We start from the raw sequence: 20,840 nt of genomic DNA on the forward strand, positions 1-20,840 counted from the left end.
TCAGTTCAATTTATTCATTTCCACTTTAAAAACACATTGGAATAATTCATAACTTTGTAGTATATTATTCAACATATAAGCAGAAATAAATACTTTTGAAAAGATCATAAATTGAATTTATACAGATACATGTGTTTAAACCTTTACAATAAAGAGACAACAGGAATTATACAAACTCCCAATAGTAGTTTGTTAAGACGTCTTCTCCTAAAAGTAGTTTAACAAATATGACTAATAATATAGACAAGTTTGAATTAGATAAACCTGTTTCAACTGTCAATGTTATTCTTCTTAGAATGATTACATTTTATATCCTACATAAATTAAATCCTGTATGCTGATTGGTTTAAATAGCATCATGTGATTAAAACATATTCTCACTATTTTGCGATGATGTCGAAAATGAAACGCCCACCGAAGAAAATGTGCTATTCCGTGACGTCAATGATGGAATAGTCGACTATTTCATCATTGACGTTACAGATCATGATGGCGCAAGTACTAATATGCATTCCGCGCACTGAGTGCGTAGCTAAGCGCTTCAGGAAAAGTAGGTCAGTCAGCGCAGCTGGTTTGATTCAGATTAAAAAAAGGATGAACTTAGAGTACAAGAACTAGATTATCAAGATCTATTTCTATAACTTATTTAAGTAGGATATAAAACAAATATACCAGGCCTTTATTTCGAAAGTATAGAGGGAATTATTCATCCTCGGTTGGACTGGCATAATCACTATTTTTCCCCCTCGGGAAAAAATAGTAATGCCAGTCCAACCTCGGATGAATAATTCCCGCTATACTTACTCAAAGCCTGGTATATTTGTATAGTATATTCTCAATCAGACATTAATATAACCAATGGATACCCCCTTTAATGATAATGATACAAAGAATCATCAGAACATACCCTAAAGAAAATGCTCCATTAAACAGACCAGATAATATCGCTTGAGTTGAAAGATTATCAGGTAATCCGTACCATCTACAGAAGAAGAAATAATTGAAAATGTTTAGACAAGGGACAACAATAAATCAATCATATCAACACATGAAAGACTCTGTTTACTAGTTATTTGTGTCCGGCAAGAATGAAGACATCCATAATATTGAAACATAATACATACATTTTGCTGCTTGAAATATTGACTACCAGAATATTAAGTATGTACGTTTTGGTCAAAAGTTAGTGAGACCTACCACAAGATGCATTCCTTCGTGCAGAGTGTTGAGTGTAGACAGCAACACTACAATGTTCGGCAAGCCCAGAGAAACAAACTTTATTGAATGTTATTCTTCATCACCTGACTTCACAACTGAACATCTAAAACATGGCAGAACTTGAACACTTATGTTCATTTTCTGGTGGAGGTGCATTAACTATTGAGTACCAATGTACACATTAAATATAAAAAAAGCAGTTAAAAGCAATTTTTATGATATCCTTAAAGAGGGAACTCCAGGCTGAAAATAATTGTATCTAATTAAATAGAGTGAAATTCACTATTAATAGCAAAATGCTGAAAATTCCACTAAAATCTGGAAACAGTTATGAGCATGGCATCATGAATATTCATTAAAGTGGGCTGATGATGTCATATCCCAACTTTCTCTTGCTTATGTTATTACTTAAATTTCGTATTTTCATGCACGTGTGTATGATATGTCTCCTATATGATAAAATAAGTTGCAGCAATGGATATCTAAGGCATGAAAATTTGATATTTTTTTGTTCTTGGAAGACGAAATTTGAATAAACATAATTTGATATAATAAATACAAAATAGGGATGAAACTTCATTAATTTGCTAAATAATAATAATGTAGGATTTGTATAGCGCACGTATCCACCTTGCTAGGTGCTCAAGGCGCTCCTATATTACCCCAACTAAGCTAGTCTACCAATTCTGGTGCGCACAGCTTTTTGAGGTATTACTTCCTGCCAGTACCCATTTACCTCACCTGGGTCGAGTGCAGAATAGTGTGGATAAATTTTTGCTGAAAACACGCCATGGCTAGGATTCGAACCCACGACCCTGTTTGAGAGGCGAGAGCCAAAACCACTAGACCACAACGCGCCCACATGCACAGAACTGTTTCATCAAAATGATGTACATGTATACCTCGAAATGTCATAACTTTGTTATTATTGTATGATTTTGATCAAATCAAATTTTCAGTGTTTTGTTTGTATGATTTTCTGTAACCGTTACCTTTGTTATCTTTATCATATCATTTTCAGTCTGGAGTACCCTTTTAATGACTCAGGCTTTAGAGTGAAGATCAACTTACTTGGCACTTATCAGGAGATCAAGAAATGCTGGCATAAGTCCTATTCCTATAGAAAAACCAAGTAATGCCAGAGATAAGATGATGATCCATAATTTACTAAAAGAAAAGAGAGAAAAATGATATATTGATGCAAAACATATATTTGAAACTATGTGCTTACTTCCATTTAATTTCAGGTTATCTATGGATCAGGTTGCTAAATGAGAAATCTCTGAGTGCCTTTTTTTGTATTACCATTTTTACTGGACTTTTGGTTTCATGCTCTAATTATCTCAAGAATTCTATTTATTTGATCTTTTTCATTCATTAAATATTCAAAGTACAAAAAATGCAGATAAAATATTGATTGAAAAATATTACTGACACAGCTGGCTTTCCATAGTCAGACCGATATAAAATCACGTTTTAAAAATCAATTTAAATTAATGTCTATTACAAAATATTATTATAATATACCTTTTCATGTAGATAAACCATTATAGAGTGCATATCAATTTAAAAAAAAGTTAATACTATTGAAAAATTTCTGGCAACATGGTGATTAATATTCACACACATTTGGATTTTGTCTCTCCTATCAGATGTTAGAATGATTAGTGACTGAATATTAATCTTGAGTGAGCACTGCTCATTCTTGTGGGCTCACAGGTCTAATTCATTTCCCATAGACTTGTGTGTTAAAGTGTCACTTAAAAAGCATTCATTAAAAATAAGGAGGACATTCGAAGGTTGAATGTTTACTACCAGTGGATAGGATAAATGTCTGACATTCCATATCTCACCAGAAAAGGGTACCTCGACTGGCTCATTTAAAAAATAAATCAGCATTTATGAAGACTACACCTGACGGGATCAAATTCATCACTTGAGAGTGTAAAATGGCCCTAATTCTTCCGCCAGTAAAAATATAGTTCCATAGTGGTGATATCTTTCCAATTTGGAAAAAGGAAGTTCAGTAGGTACCCTCCCTAGATTCAGTGTTATCAATCAGCAATATCAAATTTAAAAATTGAGCAATGGGTTGGCTTGGATGAATATCTTTTGCCTGCCAGTTGTGATTAGGCCTGTGCAACCTTGTAATGCTCGCAGAAATTGCATTGCATTGCAAAATGCTAATTTCTACGCTGTGTCAAGTAAGATGGTAATAAAACAAACTTCTTGTCACATTTGGATTTCCATAGTTAGAGTTAGGGGGGGGGGGTGTTTCACAAAGTTTTAGGTATGACATAGAGTCACTCTTAAATGCTTACGCATACATGATATGCAATGCGCCATCTTATTGATCAATACGCAGTAATGCGCGTCCTCTTAGCTTGATCTGACCAATGCAGTCATGCCTTTTATACTTCTCGCAACTAGACATTTATGTGCTACTCTAAGTGAATGAATGAATGAATGAATTTATTTATTATCCAATGCAATGATTTTACAGTTCTTCAGCCAATCAGTGTTGAATACATAGAAAAGGATAACAGGAACCAGAAAATAGCATGAATGCTTTAATAATGCTAGTCAAGTCTGGCCCCTTGTAGTTTAGGCAGATGAAAACATACATGTATGCTTCTTAACTTGTTAGTTAAGAATGAACAATTGTGAGTCTACTAAATATACTCTGAAATATATAAACAATGCCTACATAACAATCTAACAAAAACTAATAGTATTTCCATATTAAAGATGTATAAATGATTTTAAAAATCCCATATAGATGACAAAAGAAATTCATTTTTCCAACAGATGTTCAACAACAGCTTTACGAAAAGTTGACCTTGATGGTTTCTTTCCGAATTAATTCATACTTAATTCTTTGTGAAACACCGCCAGGGGAGTGTTTCATAAAAGGACTTGTCGGACGTTTTATCCGACAAGTACCGGTACTGTTTTATCTGACAGTTACTATGGTAAAAGTGACTCTCAGCCAATCATAATCAAGGAAAGTTGTCAGATCTGACATGTTGGACGAAAATGTTGATGAAACACACCCCTGGGGCCCGTCTTACAAAGACTTACGATTGATCTGATCAATCGCAACTATGGAAAGACAGCAAAGTCAACATATAAAATGCATGTTTGCTCAATTTTGTTTCTACATATGAATGTATATCCATAATTTCATTGATTTCTTGACAGTTCGGTGTGTTCTCCTTTGTTTACAAAGGACATTTTGCACATTTCCTATAAAAAAAATTATGACACTGATGGATTTCCATAGAGTTACGATTGATCCAATCAGTCGTAACTCTTTGTAAGACGGGGCCCAGGTCTATCTTGTACTCACCCTTCAACATTAAAAAGGGGACTTGGACCAATCAGCATGAAGGATATTCCTGTGATGTAAAAACCTATGACCATCATAAAACGGGTTACTCTCTGAAAAAAAAACAATCAAACAATATTGTCGGAAGTTTTATCAGACAAAGTCTGCTTTATCCATCAGTTGCCATAGTAATAGCCAGACATTTGTAGAATGAGATTTTAAATCTAATTTGCTTTGGTGAAATCCTGGAAAAGAGATTTTCAATATTTTACATAAAGTCATTGTATTGGCTAGGTTTGAGAACATTTTTGTAAACAATCACAGACACATGTGGAAAGTGGGGCCTTACAGCTCTGATTTTTTAAAAGTCAAATCAGTATGCCCTTTTGGGAGTAGATTTCCAATTGATATGGGCTCCGTTATTTAAATATTGGATCAATCATTTCTTGTAAATAATTATTCACCACTATGCTATTTAGACAGTAAACAATTGTTTATATTATGCATGATTTTCCTAGTATTGCATCGCAACTTCCTCTACATTTTTCAATTTTGTGTAGCAGATTTTTTTTTTACATAGGACTGTACAGACTACAGACCTTAGGTGAAATTTTTCCTCTTACAATTAAAAATGCTAATTAAAATTTGGTTAAGTAAAAATTATTCTCTGATCATATTATATATTGAATTGAATTGAAATGATTAAAAATGATAAACAAGTGGAATGCCTCTGGCGGTCTCACCTGCATCACGCGATTCAATATAGCAGCAGTGCTGACTTTGAAAACTACTATAAAATAATTATTCACAAAAAACACCATTCATATGATACAATACTACGTTCATTGACATTTGACCTTGATCATGTGACTTAAAACATGTCAGTGATTACCCCTATATCCACATTTTATCTATAAACTTTGTAAGGTCATGTGACCTGAAACTCGCACAAGATGTTCAGTGATACTTGGTTACTCTTATGTCCAAGTTTCATGAATCAGATCCATAAACTTTTGAAGTTATGATGGTATTTCAACAGATTCCTCCACATGGCCAAAGTTCATTGACCTTTGACATTGGTCATGTGACCTGAAATTCGCACAGGATGTTCAGTGATACTTGATTACTCTTATGTCCAAGTTTTATGAACTAGACCAATAAACTTTCAAAGTTATGATGGTAATTCTACAAATACCCCCAACTTGGCCAAAGTTCATTGACCTTACATGACCTTTGACCTTAATCATGTGACCTGAAACTCGCACAGGATGTTCAGTGACACTTGATTACTCTTATATAAAAGTTTCATGAATCAGATCCATAAACTTTTAAAGTTATGATGGTAATTCAATAGATTCCTCCACATGGCCAAAGTTCATTGACCTTTGACATTGGTCATGTGACCTGAAATTCGCACAGGATGTTCAGTGATACTTGATTACTCTTATGTCCAAGTTTCATGAATCAGATCCATAAACTTTCAAAGTTATGATGGTAATTCAACAGATACCCCCAATTTGGCCAAAGTTCATTGACCCTAAATGACCTTTGACCTTGGTCATGTCATGTGAAACTCAAGCAGGAAGTTCAGTAATACTTGATTAACCTTATGTCCAAGTTTCATGAACTAGGTCCATATACTTTCTAAGTTATGCTGTCATTTCAAAAACTTAACCTTTGCTTAAGATTTGGTGTTGACGCCGCCGCCGTCGGAAAAGCGGCGCCTATAGTCTCACTCTGCTATGCAGGTGAGACAAAAAGGGAGTAGCCTAGATAGGCCAATGGCTTTTTGTTACTCCCTCACATCCCATTCATTACTCTATGTTTTTTCTTATTATTTTTTGGCTAAATTGTACAACTGTCATTGTTGTTTTTACTCTATTGCATTAACTCACTATGTATTGTACCCTGCTTTTTTAAGAGATGTGAAATAAATGAATTTGAATTTGAAATGAAGAATGCTAACCTTTTTATCGGCAATGTAGCCCCAGAATGGTGCAAAGAGTCCATAAGTTCCACCAATGAGAAGAAATAATACACCTACCATGGATGGATGCACGTTGAGTGGAGGCTAAGATGGTTAAAAATATCAAACAAGACAAGTAAGAATCAACATGGGACACAAGCCATTCATAATGATCATCTAGGTCAATAGCAAAAATTATACACATGAGGTACCTTTGGAAAAGTTCCTACACGTTTGAACTCTTTTGAGAAATTATTATGTGTGGGTGCGTCGTGGTCTAGTGGTTCTGACTCTCTTTCAAACAGAGGGTCGTGAGTTCGAATCCTAGCCATGGCGTGTTTTCCTTCAGCAAGAAAATTATCCACACTGTGCTGCACTCGACCCAGGTGAGGTAAATGGGTATTGGCAGGAAGAAATTCCTCAAAAAGCTGTGCGCACCAGAATCGGTAGACTAGCTTGGCCGGTGGAATATAGGAGCGTCTTGAGCACCTAGCAAGGTGCGCTATTCACATCCTATATTATTATATTAATATTATTATTTAAATGCCTCAGCAAAATTTTGTGCATTATGTGTTTTATATGAAAGACAGCAATATCATTTCTTAATCTTCTGGAAAAAGTCATAAAATTTCACAGCTTTATATCTGTGCACATTGAGGGGGGCCAAAGTGTCCCACCCCGATCTAATTAGTGATAAATTCAAAGGATTTCTCTATTTTAGATAAAAACGAAAAGAGGAATGATCGATCAATTTGATGACTTACTGAAGTGAGATGGATAGATAATGTAGGGTCACTGAAGCCAAGACAAGCGCTCCCCCACATACAGGCAGCAAGAACGATCGATACAGCAGGGATCTTCAGCACTGCCAACACAGATCCAGACTCCTCCTTTTTATTGTCAGATTCTGTGGATGATAATAATAATAATATTAAAAGCAAAATTTCATGTTTCAATTTTAATTGGAGACATTTTATACAATATATGAAGTGAATTCTAGCACTTGATACTTGATGTAGTAATCCCTTTGGCAGCTCATACAGGAAGCTGTAAGTAATGACATGATTTCTTTCAATGTGTACTTTAACAGTGATATGTCAGTTATCTCTTGTATTCAGACAACAACTGTTAACACTTTTTTGTGACAAAATCTGTTACATATTTGAAAAAAAATAATCTGCATGGATTAAATAAATCAAAATTTAGGAGGCCTAACATCCTGACTGTGTTCAGGTGTAAAGATACCAATAAGAGTAGATTATCATACATCACATAATATCTATGGATATGGAGGGATCCATTAAAAACAATGTTTGTAGTCTGTGGACCCCTCAGAAATTAAAAATTTTAGTTTTTGCCTACAAAAAACAGGAAAGCACTGAGTAATAACAGAACACAGAATAGCACAAAATAAAAACATATAAAATACAAGCAAGGAAAGGGGAAGAATATATATACTCACTTAAACTGGGTAGAATGAATATATCAATGATAGATATGACCATAGCTGTGCAGCCTAGAACAATGAAAGGGAGTTTATAACCACCTATCTGGATAATGAAGAGAAAGAGGTTAGGAGTGAATTTTCATTGAATATCATTTTCATGTGGAACAGGGGCCCATCTTACAAAGAGTTGTGATTGATCCGATCAATCGCAACTATGGACAGCCAGCAAAGTCAACATATGAAATGCATGTTTGTTCAAATTTTTTTCTAGATATGAATGTATATCCATAAAATCATTGATTTCTTAACAATTTAGTGTGATCTCCTTTGTTTACAAAGGACATTTTGCAAATTTCATGTAGAAAAAATTATGACACTGATGGATTTCCATAGAGTTGCGATTGATTTGATCAATCGTAATTCTTTGTAAGACGGGGCCCAGGTCGATTTCCTTTCCATTCCTACGTCTATGCAGAGTGGCTGCTGGGCTAACAATCTCTTGGGCAATATACATTTTCAGAGTACTTCTATTTCAGATTTCCATTTTGGAAAAATAAAATATGGATTTTCATTTTTTATTTTAATTTTCATGCAGACTATGATGAATACAGAATAAAATCAGAGTTACTGATGTGTTTATTTTCACATTAGTCTTGAAAACTTGTCGAATGCTTCTGTATCGGTCAGATAGTAGTATCATCAAACATTACAATCTTGCAAAAAAGTAGTATGAATATTTTAACTTTACCTGAGGTTATTACCATCCTCTCTCAGTAGTTTTTTTTTCCTGTTTTTTTAACCAGTATAATAGCAATTTGAATACTTATCTTTCAAACTTCATATTAGATATCTAAAAAGATCTCATTTTAAAATTTTCAACCTTTTCCTTGCAAAAATGAAAAAAAAAAGAAGTTATTTTAATTTTGGTCGGGATCATGACTGTAAAGAAAACTCATGTAAAACCACAAAATTATCCATTGAAGCATATTTCACATCATATCATCCGAACTGTAAATGTATCATGAATACACTACTATTTACCCTATCAAACTTAATGGGAACCCGAAAATAATGAATATCTTACTCCATAAAATAAACTGCCAAGCGGAGGACCGCATGCAAACCCAAGACCGCTGAATAACTCGAGCATACCCTGTAAAGAAAACAGATTACTAGTATGAAATCACTGAAATCAAGGCAGGTATTTTGATAATGATTTTCTCTTTTATCTCCATCTTCATAATTGAAAATGTAACAACAAAGTTTGAAGACGATCTTGTGATTACATGAAGTGTGCAAAAATTGTGCTCATGGACCAGCAAGCAAGCTAACAAATGCCTGATGCGATGTCAATGGTGTACAGTACATGTACTTCACATTTCATCAAAATAACATTAAAACAAGATGAAATATAAGATAATCTTCAGAATAATAAAATAAAATACGAGATAATTTTTAGAATAAATATAAAAATAAGGTAAAATACTAGATGATTTTCAGAATGCTAGCCCAGGTTTATGATAATAAAATCAACAAGAGATAGTAGAGACTTTTTATCGAAACAAGAAGTGCTGGCAGAAGAGGTTTTTTTTTCTTTAGCAGAAATGAAAGAAACATAAAAGCAAGCAAAAATCTTTAACTAGAATCAAAACAAAAATATTCGCTGCTTGTTTATCAATTCATACATGTATGACCAAGGCAGTCTATTTTTCGTTCACTCTTAACATTGGCATGTGTGTAACTAGGCATAACCTTGAGCGTCCCTGATGTAGGTCAATGAACTTTAGATTTTGAAGAGCAGTATGTGAGTCAATGGTTATGTATTCACCACAAGATGTGGATAAAACTGAGTCATTAGATATTATTATTAGATATATTCTGATATGTGTTTCAAAATATGCAAAAGGTGAAAACTTTTTTTTAACCAAAGTTTGCTATTCACAGGTTTATAATACAACCAGTAGTTACCAGTTACAATCTACTCTTCCTTTGTTTTATAGGCATCATAGAGGCAGGGGCAGCTCAGGATATTTTAATGGGATGGGAGGGGGCGAAATAACTTTTAGACGTCATTTATTTCTAAATGTAATACAGATACAAAGCAACATGACCTAGACCATGGAACTACTATGCCTACACCTTTTTATATTGCCTCTCTTTTCCCCTCCTTTTCTTCTTTTTTCTCCCCTTTTTTCTTGTTTGCACTGCTTGAAAAACAATAGGGGGAAGTCACCACCCATGCCCCTCTCCACCCCCGTGGCACTGCCCCGACATGGAGGGCAAGACAAGCATGATAGGCTGACACACATCAACAATCAAATCATATATTTCAAATCATCAAGCATGAAAAAAAGGGGGGAAAAAGCACTCTGATTATACAGGTGGGGTCACTCACACTCATCTGTGCTATATTATCAGGAAAGACGTTAGCGGTAATCGCCATGCCGGCCGTGATCGCTGCTGCAAATCCAAGCGATTCCACAGTGCGAATGAGGAAACAGTAGGTCAGGAAGATAGTCTTGCCTTGAATCTCAACTAAAAATCTATTTATAGAGAACCACAATGTTTGAAAAAAAATTGCATGAGAAGAAAGAAAAAGGATGAAGTCTACATGAATTCTAGAGATTATATGAGTGGGGTGAAACTCACACTCATCTGTGCTATATTATCGGGGAAGACGTTAGCAACAATCGCCATGCCGGCTGTAATCGTTGCTGCAGACCCCAGTGATTCCACAACACGAATGGCAAAACAGTAGGCCAGGAAAGTGGTCTTGCTTTCAATGTCGACCAAGAACCTGTTTATACAGAATCAAGATATTAAATACCAGCTATTACGCTGATTCTGTAGTTGTCACTGAATATGAAGATTCTGTTTAATCTAAGCCTTAGTAAAGGCCATTTGCTACAGTGCAGTGCAGGGCAGGGCAAGGCAGGGCTGTGCCCTTACTTATATTGGAACCTCCCCCCCCCCTCCCCGAATTTGAGCATTTAAAAAGGAGGCTCCTATCAGCAATTGCAAAATCTTGTACCATCACAAGAATGCTGCTATTATCAGCATCAATAACACCACCAGAAAAAAGAAAATACAGACTTTTCAATTAATTTCAGGTGTACATCAATTTCATAGAGGTAATGTACTGCATATCCCCCCCCCCCCATTTTAGCATACTAGTTATGTCACAAAAACTTAGTCTTTGTTTTTATAGAAAATCATATTAAAAAAGAGGACTTTTAAAGTCATCACATGCCCCTATAATGATACATTTAATAAAACAATACACAATGCTCAATTTATATCATAAATGATCACATCTAACAGACAATGCTCGATTCATATTTTCAGTGTTAACAAAGCAAGTTACCTTTATATTCTTTTTGTCACATATAGTTTAAAATGAATATTTCTTAACTCAAGCATTATTTCGAAGTAAGAGTCACTAAAATCTATTGTATTTTTTTTTCTAGTACTCACCCAAATAAGAGATTACAGCCAGCTGCTACGAAACACCCACTTAGATACATGAATTTAGCTCCAATCACTGGTAGCTAGAGGGAGATGAAATCATGAACATTTATTGATGAAAAAACTGTTTGAAATGCGGGTTACTTTCCATTAAAAGGTCTCTGTGCATGTGCCACTCATGTACTGTATGGAACGAGTTGAGAAATAAAAAATCTTAAAACAGATAAGAAAATATAAGACAAATTGTACAAAGTCAAAATCGAAGACTCAACAATCATATGTATGGAACGAGTTGAGAAATAAAAAAAATCTTTAAACAGATAAGAAAATACAAGACAAATTGTACAAAGTCAAAATCGAAGACTCAACAATCATATGTTTCCCTGCCAAATTGTGAATTTTAGAAGGTACTCATATACCTCTTTTTCCTTTTTATACAAGATAAAATCTTAGTGAGAGAGGGAGGGGCTAAATGTTCTGTTGACCCTTATTCCATCATCCTACTTCTCCCACTTAAGTCCTATCTCACCCCCTATTCTCCCAACTCCCATGAACACATTGCTTATATCCACGTGATAAAGTTGAAATGCTGACCCCCAAAAAGTGTAATTTGTGTTCACTCATGCATTAAAGTTCAGTTTGATAATTCATGAAATTTGCTTAAACAACCAAAACTGGTCACGGTTGATCATTAATTCATCACAACACCCTTAACTTTGCAATTTCCAAAGCATTTGCCTCTCAAAAACTGACAGAAATTGAAAGGCTAATTCCAGCCCAGCCTAATTTTCATACCCTTTGCTTTGGTGGGCGTGCTCGCTCAAGCATGAATAGTTTTCCAACTTTTTGGTGTTATTTGAAAGTTGAGTCTATTGACTTTCCATTTATATAAGTCTTTCCCCCAAAGTGATATATTTTTTATTTGGCAGCCATTTCAAAAGTATAGTTTTTTGGGGGACGCACTGTATATTGACATGATTTGACCTTAAAGAAAAAAGATACCATTGAAGAGACTATGTTTGAACTCATATTAGTTGCTTTTGTCACAATGCAATGAATACAGCCACCTGAAAAGACGCTAAAGGTAAACAGCCTTTGAAGATTAATCTTGCTTTGATCCTCAAATTGGCAATAATCAGTAAGTAAATGGCTATTTATTTCATATATCAAATATTTGCTGTGAGTTGAAATGAATAACAAATGTTGTTAATGAATAACAACAAAAATAGTTACCAACTTTGATTTTTTTTACCTGTTATTTAATTGCTTTCACCATAAAGCCAATTAAGAGAAGGTATTTATTTCCTTGCATCAAACAGTTGTTATTTAGGAATGGCACCACATAATAATGGCACTTTTTTATTGACCAGCCACTCTTAAACCAACAATAAGTCACCTATAATGAATTGTATGATTTTCAATGATCTTGAATATTAAAATTGATCGTAATAACCAACCCAAGTACCATAACAGATAGAATACAGAAGAAATTATGTAACAGCTTCAAAGAATAAAGAGAAAACAAGGCTTTCACTTAATAAGCATGAGATGGGCACACTGTGCAATCTCAAGAAACCTCCGGGCAGTCCACAAAATAGGGTGTCAAAGAAACTCTTGTATCTTGTCTTTTTATCAACTTCGCTACTTCAAAGGTTGACAGCATGTAGAAAAAGAATATAATCATATTCCATGTGTGATTGCTAGCATTAAAGATAAGGAAGGACTATATACTGTACAAAATGTGTTAAAAATTGGCTGATACATGTAATTACCAGCAGCTGGCATTTCAGATTAAATGTACATGTGCAAATACTGGAAAGGGGAGGGGGGTGGTTTTAAACTCACATATTTTCCCCAGAATGGAGATGAGATGAAACTGACAAGAGCGAAGATACCAAACACCAGTCCTGTCTCAGCTGGGGTAACACCTTTCTTCTCTGCCTGAAGTGAATAAAGGCCAAATAAAAAGGAAACAAATGAATTCAAAATGACAGTGTCCCATGATCAGATCAGGGGGGCGTTTCATGAAAGGACTTGTCGGACGTTTTATCCGACAAGTCCCATTTTATCCGACAGTTACCATAGTAACAGTACCTCTCAGCCAATCAACATCAGAGAAAGATGTCAGATCTGACAACTTGTCGGATGAAAATGTTGTTGAAACACTCCCCAGGGGTCCGTTGCAGAAAGAGTTGCAATCAATCGCAACTCTAAAAATCATGCGCAACTTGATTTTCAACCAATCAACAGCGCGCGTTTGGGACTTGCGACTGATTTTTTTACTTGCGTTTAAACGCAACTCTTTCTGCAACGGACCCCTGATCAGTGAATGTAGCCTATAATTCAAGGCTCTACACTAACTTTTTTTCTTGGTGGCCCAAATGGTCCACCAAAATTAGAAATTTCACATTCTTGGTGGCCCGCAAGGCAAATGTGGTGGCCCTAAAACAATAGAAAACATTACAATTTATCAAAACTTTGGTAGCCCAACTGTACCAAGTGTGGGCTTTTGCAGAATTTTGGTGGCCCTACTCTCATTTTTGGTTGCCCCGGGCCACCAGGCCACTGCTAATGTCTAGCCCTGCCTACATAATACACCACAGTGAGCAATAACATAAATGCCAGCTGTGGTAAAAATTATAAAATGAGTAATGAGTTTGAACAGAATCCAATAAAATGACTACAAAATGTTAAACAATGTGCTAAAATAATTGTTAGGAAAGAAGCCAATTGCTGAGAAATTAGCAAAACAGGCATGGAATTCCTCCAAAATGTTGGGTCTTATTCAAAGCAATAATACAATTTCAAAGAGTTTGTTTTGAACCAGATCTAGATGTACCATTATACAATAATTGACCTTGATTTGCAGATTTTCCCATGAATTAATGTTTGCAGCAATGTAATTTTCAGTCAGAATTTAAATATTTATATATTCATCAATTATTTTACAGCTCATCTAAAGCTTTGTTAAAGGGTCAATAATGTTAATTATGATAAGGAGTATCATCCAACACTCAAATCTTACAAAAGTCATAAAATGTTTCTAAAAATCTTACAGTGTAATCGCCATTGAATGTTTTTCAAATCTGGCATTGTTTCATAATCATACAAATTGAATATTGACAAGACTGAAATTCACCATGTCAATGTGGAAGTGTGTATACAATGCTTTCACTGGAATCATGACGGAGATATGTAGTAGTAGCCTACTTACTTCATTTGGAAAGAAAGGAGCCAGAACTGAGAAGGACATCATAGACGTCAGGTACATAGAGGCGATCCCAGCAAACGTCAGCTTCTGATTCAAGGTGAGTGGTTTGGATTTCTTTTCTTCTTCATCATCCCCGTTTTCAGGGTCCGAAGTTGGGTTGATGGAGGCTTGGTTGCTGTTGGGACCATTTACGTGTACATCCGACGGATCGTCTGGAACAGGGCCAGATCCTACATCACCTGACGAATGGTCTGTATCCTGAACTTGGATGCTTCTCGAGTTTCTCTCATCTCCGTGGTCAGCCAGGAGCTTGACTTTATCATCTTCCATGTCGCAAAGGGTCTTGTTATCGACCGAGGAACCTAATGAGGAAAAGACACACAATTCAGAAAAGTTAAGATATATCAGTGTGGGGGCAAGATAGTAAACTGTAGCAAGAAGGTCAATAACACAAGTCGGTGTTTCAACTATGATTAAATAGCATACGACTGATGACTTGGGGTGGTATTCTGGATCTATTTATCTTAGAAACAATGTTCATTTGTTTAAATCAGTCAAATAAAACACCTTTGAATTTTCTTTAAATTACATGTAATATTCAGAGAACATTTTTACTTCATTTAAATGAAAAAGAAATTTTTGAAGCAATATCCAATGAGAAGGTGCGCTTGCACTATATAATAACACATCATTTACAGCAACTTCTATGAAAAATTAACTCTTGTTGAATATATCGTGCATCATTTCAGGGGCAACATAAATATTGTAAATAGTTAACCATTCTTGGTGTCGATATACAAATAGTGAATAGGCATGAGTGCGATGGTGCGGGATTTCGCATGAGGTGAAAGAAAGATGCTCTATTCAACGAGGCGTTAGCCACGTTGAATAGTGTCTCTTTCTTTCACCAAATGCGAAATCTCGCACCACTACACGAATAAGAATATTCGATTGCACGAATAAGAATATGAATTCACTATTTGTATTGTACAACACCTCAGAGTTTAGCGAAAAATATGAAAGAACAAGAGTTTTTCCCCTTTCCCTGCAGTAATCTATATGAAAAGGGAGCAAAAATATTGAAAGCGAAAAGCAAAATCCCACAAACGCACATGACCTCGGGCAGCAGTAATCTATATGAAAAGGGAGCAAAAATATTGAAAGCGAAAAGCAAAATCCCACAAGCGCACATGACCTCGGGCAGCATTGCGCAATTAGCCAGCAGGCTATACGCTTATTTCACCTTCAATTTTTACTGAGAGCAATGAATTGAATCGTATTGTGACATCACCTCCCAAAGCCCTGAAACGGTACATTTTGATGGTACGTACTTGTGCAACGGTTCGAATGCTTGACATTCAGTCTCCCATTTGCTCGCGTATAACTAGACCAAAAGCTTCAGTCTCTGTATTTGGTTGTTCCGCTGAACTGCGTTGGCTCACTCACCAATACATAGACTGAAGAGCTTGGAGGCTTGTACGTACAGACAACGTATTTTAGCAGTAACGTTAGATCTAACAGCGGAAACCCGATTTTCCGATCGTTTTTTTTTGTACATAAAATGTCACATTATGAAAAAGAAATCACATCCATATTTACGAAAAAATGTTTAAAATTCAGAAATATCGTACCTTAGATCGCATTTACTGCTAATTCTTTTCAAATGATGATCGAAACATCGTCATCTTCGATCCTTTCGTTGGTCAATGTAAGTTGCCATCTTGGATGACGTCATCATTCTTACAGACGTATTTACCAATCGCGATATATCGCGATTTTTGCCGCTGCTTTGCGCTTGTACTTGATTTGCGTGCGTTCGGAACTTGTCGCTCGCATTGATTGGCCAAGATATCGAAAATTTAATCGGAAAGCCTTGATAAAAGCACAACTCGTTGACGGCTGCCATATTTTCCTCTCGGGCAGAAAATTAAAAAAATAAGGAATAACCCGGGGAATAACTCATCGGTTACGTATATTTTCGATATTTTTAAGATTTTACATATTATCAATAGAAAGATTAGAGTCTAACGAAAATAGTGGGCCTTCGTTCAAGATAATATAATGTCATTTAGAATCTAAAAGAAATAAAAAATCTGGACAAAACCCACCCTCCGAATTGTCGGGCCAGATTACACATGCAGGCTCGCACTAACACACTACCGTCGGTAAATGGGGATCATAGTAAAATGTCAGAAATTGTTGAATAAATCCCCAGAAACGACAGTTATTCCTGTCTAGCGTATAACAAGCTAAGTAGGCGTTGTACAATGATTATTGTACTATTTTCCTTTATTTTCATTTCAATAGTTTGAGCTTATTCACATAGCAACTAGCAAGAGATTGCTGACATGACACTTCTTTTAGCCCACACCAAGTCATAGTGCACCCAGTACTGTTCTGTTTAAAGACCTATTTCATTTTCATCTTCCTTCATATAGCAACATAAAAGCGCATCATCTATGTAGCTATAATTAAATACACACTGGCTGGACTGGATATATCTGCGCAGACGCTGCTCAGCAATGTATCATCTTACAAACACAAGGTGGAACTTTATCTCGTGATAAAATTATAATTTCATATTTTGAGAGCAAGGTTTTAAATCAGATTCAGAGAATTTCATTCAAAGACTGAATTAGAAAAAAAAAAGAGAACATTTAAACGGATCTCAGACTCAGTATAGTATACCACTCCCGTTCTTATTATAGTTTGGAGCTAAATCTTAATCATTTTGTTTATTTCAGATCTACTTGAATTTTGAAATCTAACTTTTGCAGTGAGATTTCGAACCGGCGCCATTGAAATTTATAAAGCAGTGTTCCACAATTTGCTCTCTCGCCTTCGAGGTGGGTGGCCCTGGCCTAAACGCACATTTCGGTTTTACACCCCGGCAAAGGATTTTTCGATTACATTGCAACGAACCTGACCTGGATGCAAAGTCTAGCGCACGATGCAAAAGTCGAGTTTTTTGTGTCACGATAGACCTTCATCCATATAATCGATGTACAGTAAGTGCGTTATTTATTTTTTCCTCTTTTATTTGGGGTGCTATTGCGACACCATTTTGGAGAGTATCCGCTGCCTAATATTACACGGACGAGTCCTGTGGCCCATTTCTCAACACCGTCATAAGTCTAACTTCTTGACTAAATCGGAGATAGTGAGCTACTTGTCCGCTAACCGTTTCACGAAGCCCTCTTTACCAAGATCGGGTACAACAACCTCACTAAATATTTATGACACCTCCGAACCTGTCTTAACTTCTTTCTTAATGACGTAGTGGCATCACGTGGGTAGACTATGACATGCGAAAGTGCCTAGAAATTTTAAAATTACAATCTTACGTAATCAATCATAGAGGTTGAAATTACATCACAAAACAAGTGGGTGAATGCATTCAATGATAATTGTAATTTGTAATACAAAGAAACTATAAAAACTGTTGGTAAACGCCACAAAACCATTAATTTTGAAATAGTAAAATGATTTAATGGATAAAGATTCTACGTCAGGCCATCCATAACTGAACTCGTATTTGTTGTTTTCAGACCCCTATTAACAGTTGGATGAATTCTATCTCTAATTTATGCATATAATTTGTCCAATATCGTATCTTTCGGTATCAATGATTAAGAATGTTTCGTTAAACTATATTTTGATGACGTTTGGAATCGTAAAAGTCCGTATAATTATCATCATTTTACAAAGAAAACCGTTATGGTTTACTTTCGTAAACTATTAAAATTTGATATCCCGGGGGTACCCATCTCAACGTCCACAAGTGATTTTTTAGTCATAATTGAATTATTCATAATCTAATTTTCTCTGCAATTGAATGCTCCAGTCTTCATGGTCTAAGTATGTATGATGCATAATTCACCTTAACCCAGGGAGCTCCGGCCCGCGCAGCGGGCCGGAGCCCAGGGGCTTACCGTGTAATTCACCATACCCACGGTAGTAGCGTGAAGTATGGTCTAAATAATTATCCGAATAAATAGTTAAAATAGAAATTAAGCACTTACCACGATTATATGGATGAAGATCTAACGAGTGGCAGCTTCCTGACAACGAGGCACAGACTGGAACCTCAAAAAACGAAAAGTTCTGTCGCGGTAGCTCTCCTTCTTTCAGAATTCATAGCAAAATGGCCGTTCGAGACCAGTACCGAGGGTGTAGGGCGCATGCGCGAATTTGACAAAGTCTATATGCGCTAGTGCTATAGCCTCGGTCTCGATCGGCCATTTTGTTTTGAATTCTGAAGGAGGAGAGCTACCGCGACAGAACTTTTCGTTTTTTGAGTTTCCAGTCTGTGCCTCGATGTCAGGAAGCTGCCACTAGTTAGACCTTCATCCATATAATCTTGGTAAGTGCTTAATTTCTGTTTTAACTATTTATTCGGATAATTATTTAGACCATATTTCACGCTACTACCGTGGGTATGGTGAATTACACGGTAAGCCCCTGGGCTCCGGCACGCTGCGCGGGCCGGAGCTCCCTGGGTTAAATTCACCTGTGCTATTATTTTCAAAAGATTTCATCATATTTGCAATTTTGTAATAATTTTTCTTTTTGAAAATTATGCTATTTTGTGACTAAGGCTACGTCTCGTCTGCTCTTTTTACTGATAGTATCGATATCAAGGTATTCTAGTTAGGAAGCCTTTCGAGAAACAGGTTTAGTAAGATTGGAACTAACTCCGTGATTGGTGGATAAAGATATGACTAACTTGTCCATGTGTTGAGAAACGGGCCCCAGGGGCCCGTTTCTCAACACCGTCATAAGTCTAACTTCTTGACTAAATCGGAGATAGTGAGCTACTTGTCCGCTCACCGTTTCACGAAGCCCTCTTTACCAAGATCGGGTACAACAACCTCACTTAATATTTATGACACCTCCGAACTGTCATAACTTTTTCTTAATGACGTAGTGGCATCACGTGGTTAGACTATGACATGCAAAAGTGCCTAGAAATTTGAAAATAATAATCTTACGTAATCAATCATAGAGGTTGAAATTACATCACAAAACAAGTGGGATAATGCATTCAATGATAATTCTAATACAAAGAAACTATAAAAACTGTTGGTAAAACGCCACAAAACCATTCACTTTGAAATAGTAAAATGATTTAATTGATAAAGATTCTACCACGTCAGGCCATCCATAACTGGACTCGTATTTGTTGTTTTCAGACCCATATTAACATTTGGATAAATTCCATCTCTAATTTATGCATAGAATTTGTCAAATCGTATGTTTCGGTATCAAATATTTATTTTTGGTTTTGTTAAAACTATATTTTGATGATGTTTGGAATCGTAGAAGGGCGTATAATTATCATCATTTTAAAAAGAAAACCGTTATGGTTTACTTTCGTAAACTATTAAAATTTGATATCCCGGGGGTACCCATCTCAACGTCCACAAGTGATTTTTTAGTCATAATTGAATTATTCATAATCTAATTTTCTCTGCAATTGAATGCTCCAGTCTTCATGGTCTAAGTATGTATGATGCATAATTCACCTTAACCCAGGGAGCTCCGGCCCGCGCAGCGGGCCGGAGCCCAGGGGCTTACCGTGTAATTCACCATACCCACGGTAGTAGCGTGAAGTATGGTCTAAATAATTATCCGAATAAATAGTTAAAATAGAAATTAAGCACTTACCACGATTATATGGATGAAGATCTAACGAGTGGCAGCTTCCTGACAACGAGGCACAGACTGGAACCTCAAAAAACGAAAAGTTCTGTCGCGGTAGCTCTCCTTCTTTCAGAATTCATAGCAAAATGGCCGTTCGAGACCAGTACCGAGGGTGTAGGGCGCATGCGCGAATTTGACAAAGTCTATATGCGCTAGTGCTATAGCCTCGGTCTCGATCCGCCATTTTGTTTTGAATTCTGAAGGAGGAGAGCTACCGCGACAGAACTTTTCGTTTTTTGAGTTTCCAGTCTGTGCCTCGATGTCAGGAAGCTGCCACTAGTTAGACCTTCATCCATATAATCTTGGTAAGTGCTTAATTTCTGTTTTAACTATTTATTCGGATAATTATTTAGACCATATTTCACGCTACTACCGTGGGTATGGTGAATTACACGGTAAGCCCCTGGGTTAAATTCACCTGTGCTATTATTTTCAAAAGATTTCATCATATTTGCAATTTTGTAATAATTTTTCTTTTTGAAAATTATGCTATTTTGTGACT

At 36.0% G+C, this 20,840-nt stretch overlaps 1 protein-coding gene across 2 annotated transcripts in view; it reads right to left on the reverse strand.

Moving 5' to 3' along the window:
• LOC129262939 (MFS-type transporter SLC18B1-like) overlaps nucleotides 1-20,840 on the reverse strand; it is a 30,064-nt gene that overhangs the window by 7,375 nt on the left and 1,849 nt on the right. Inside the window, exons 2-12 of one of the 2 annotated variants that reach the window (XM_064102921.1) lie at nucleotides 14,639-14,997; nucleotides 13,270-13,365; nucleotides 11,434-11,507; nucleotides 10,609-10,756; nucleotides 9,044-9,112; nucleotides 7,975-8,062; nucleotides 7,277-7,419; nucleotides 6,513-6,617; nucleotides 4,568-4,659; nucleotides 2,290-2,385; nucleotides 908-982 (exon numbers count right to left, since the gene is read on the reverse strand). In XM_064102921.1, coding sequence (XP_063958991.1) covers nucleotides 908-982; nucleotides 2,290-2,385; nucleotides 4,568-4,659; nucleotides 6,513-6,617; nucleotides 7,277-7,419; nucleotides 7,975-8,062; nucleotides 9,044-9,112; nucleotides 10,609-10,756; nucleotides 11,434-11,507; nucleotides 13,270-13,365; nucleotides 14,639-14,965 — 1,313 coding nt within the window. In that variant the 5' untranslated portion in view covers nucleotides 14,966-14,997. Of the gene's footprint in view, nucleotides 1-907; nucleotides 983-2,289; nucleotides 2,386-4,567; nucleotides 4,660-6,512; nucleotides 6,618-7,276; nucleotides 7,420-7,974; nucleotides 8,063-9,043; nucleotides 9,113-10,354; nucleotides 10,503-10,608; nucleotides 10,757-11,433; nucleotides 11,508-13,269; nucleotides 13,366-14,638; nucleotides 14,998-20,840 lie in introns of both variants that reach the window. The other variant, XM_064102916.1, reaches the window with a different exon arrangement.

Source organism: Lytechinus pictus, chromosome 1 (assembly GCF_037042905.1).
Source record: "Lytechinus pictus isolate F3 Inbred chromosome 1, Lp3.0, whole genome shotgun sequence".
Lineage (NCBI taxonomy): Eukaryota > Metazoa > Echinodermata > Echinoidea > Temnopleuroida > Toxopneustidae > Lytechinus > Lytechinus pictus.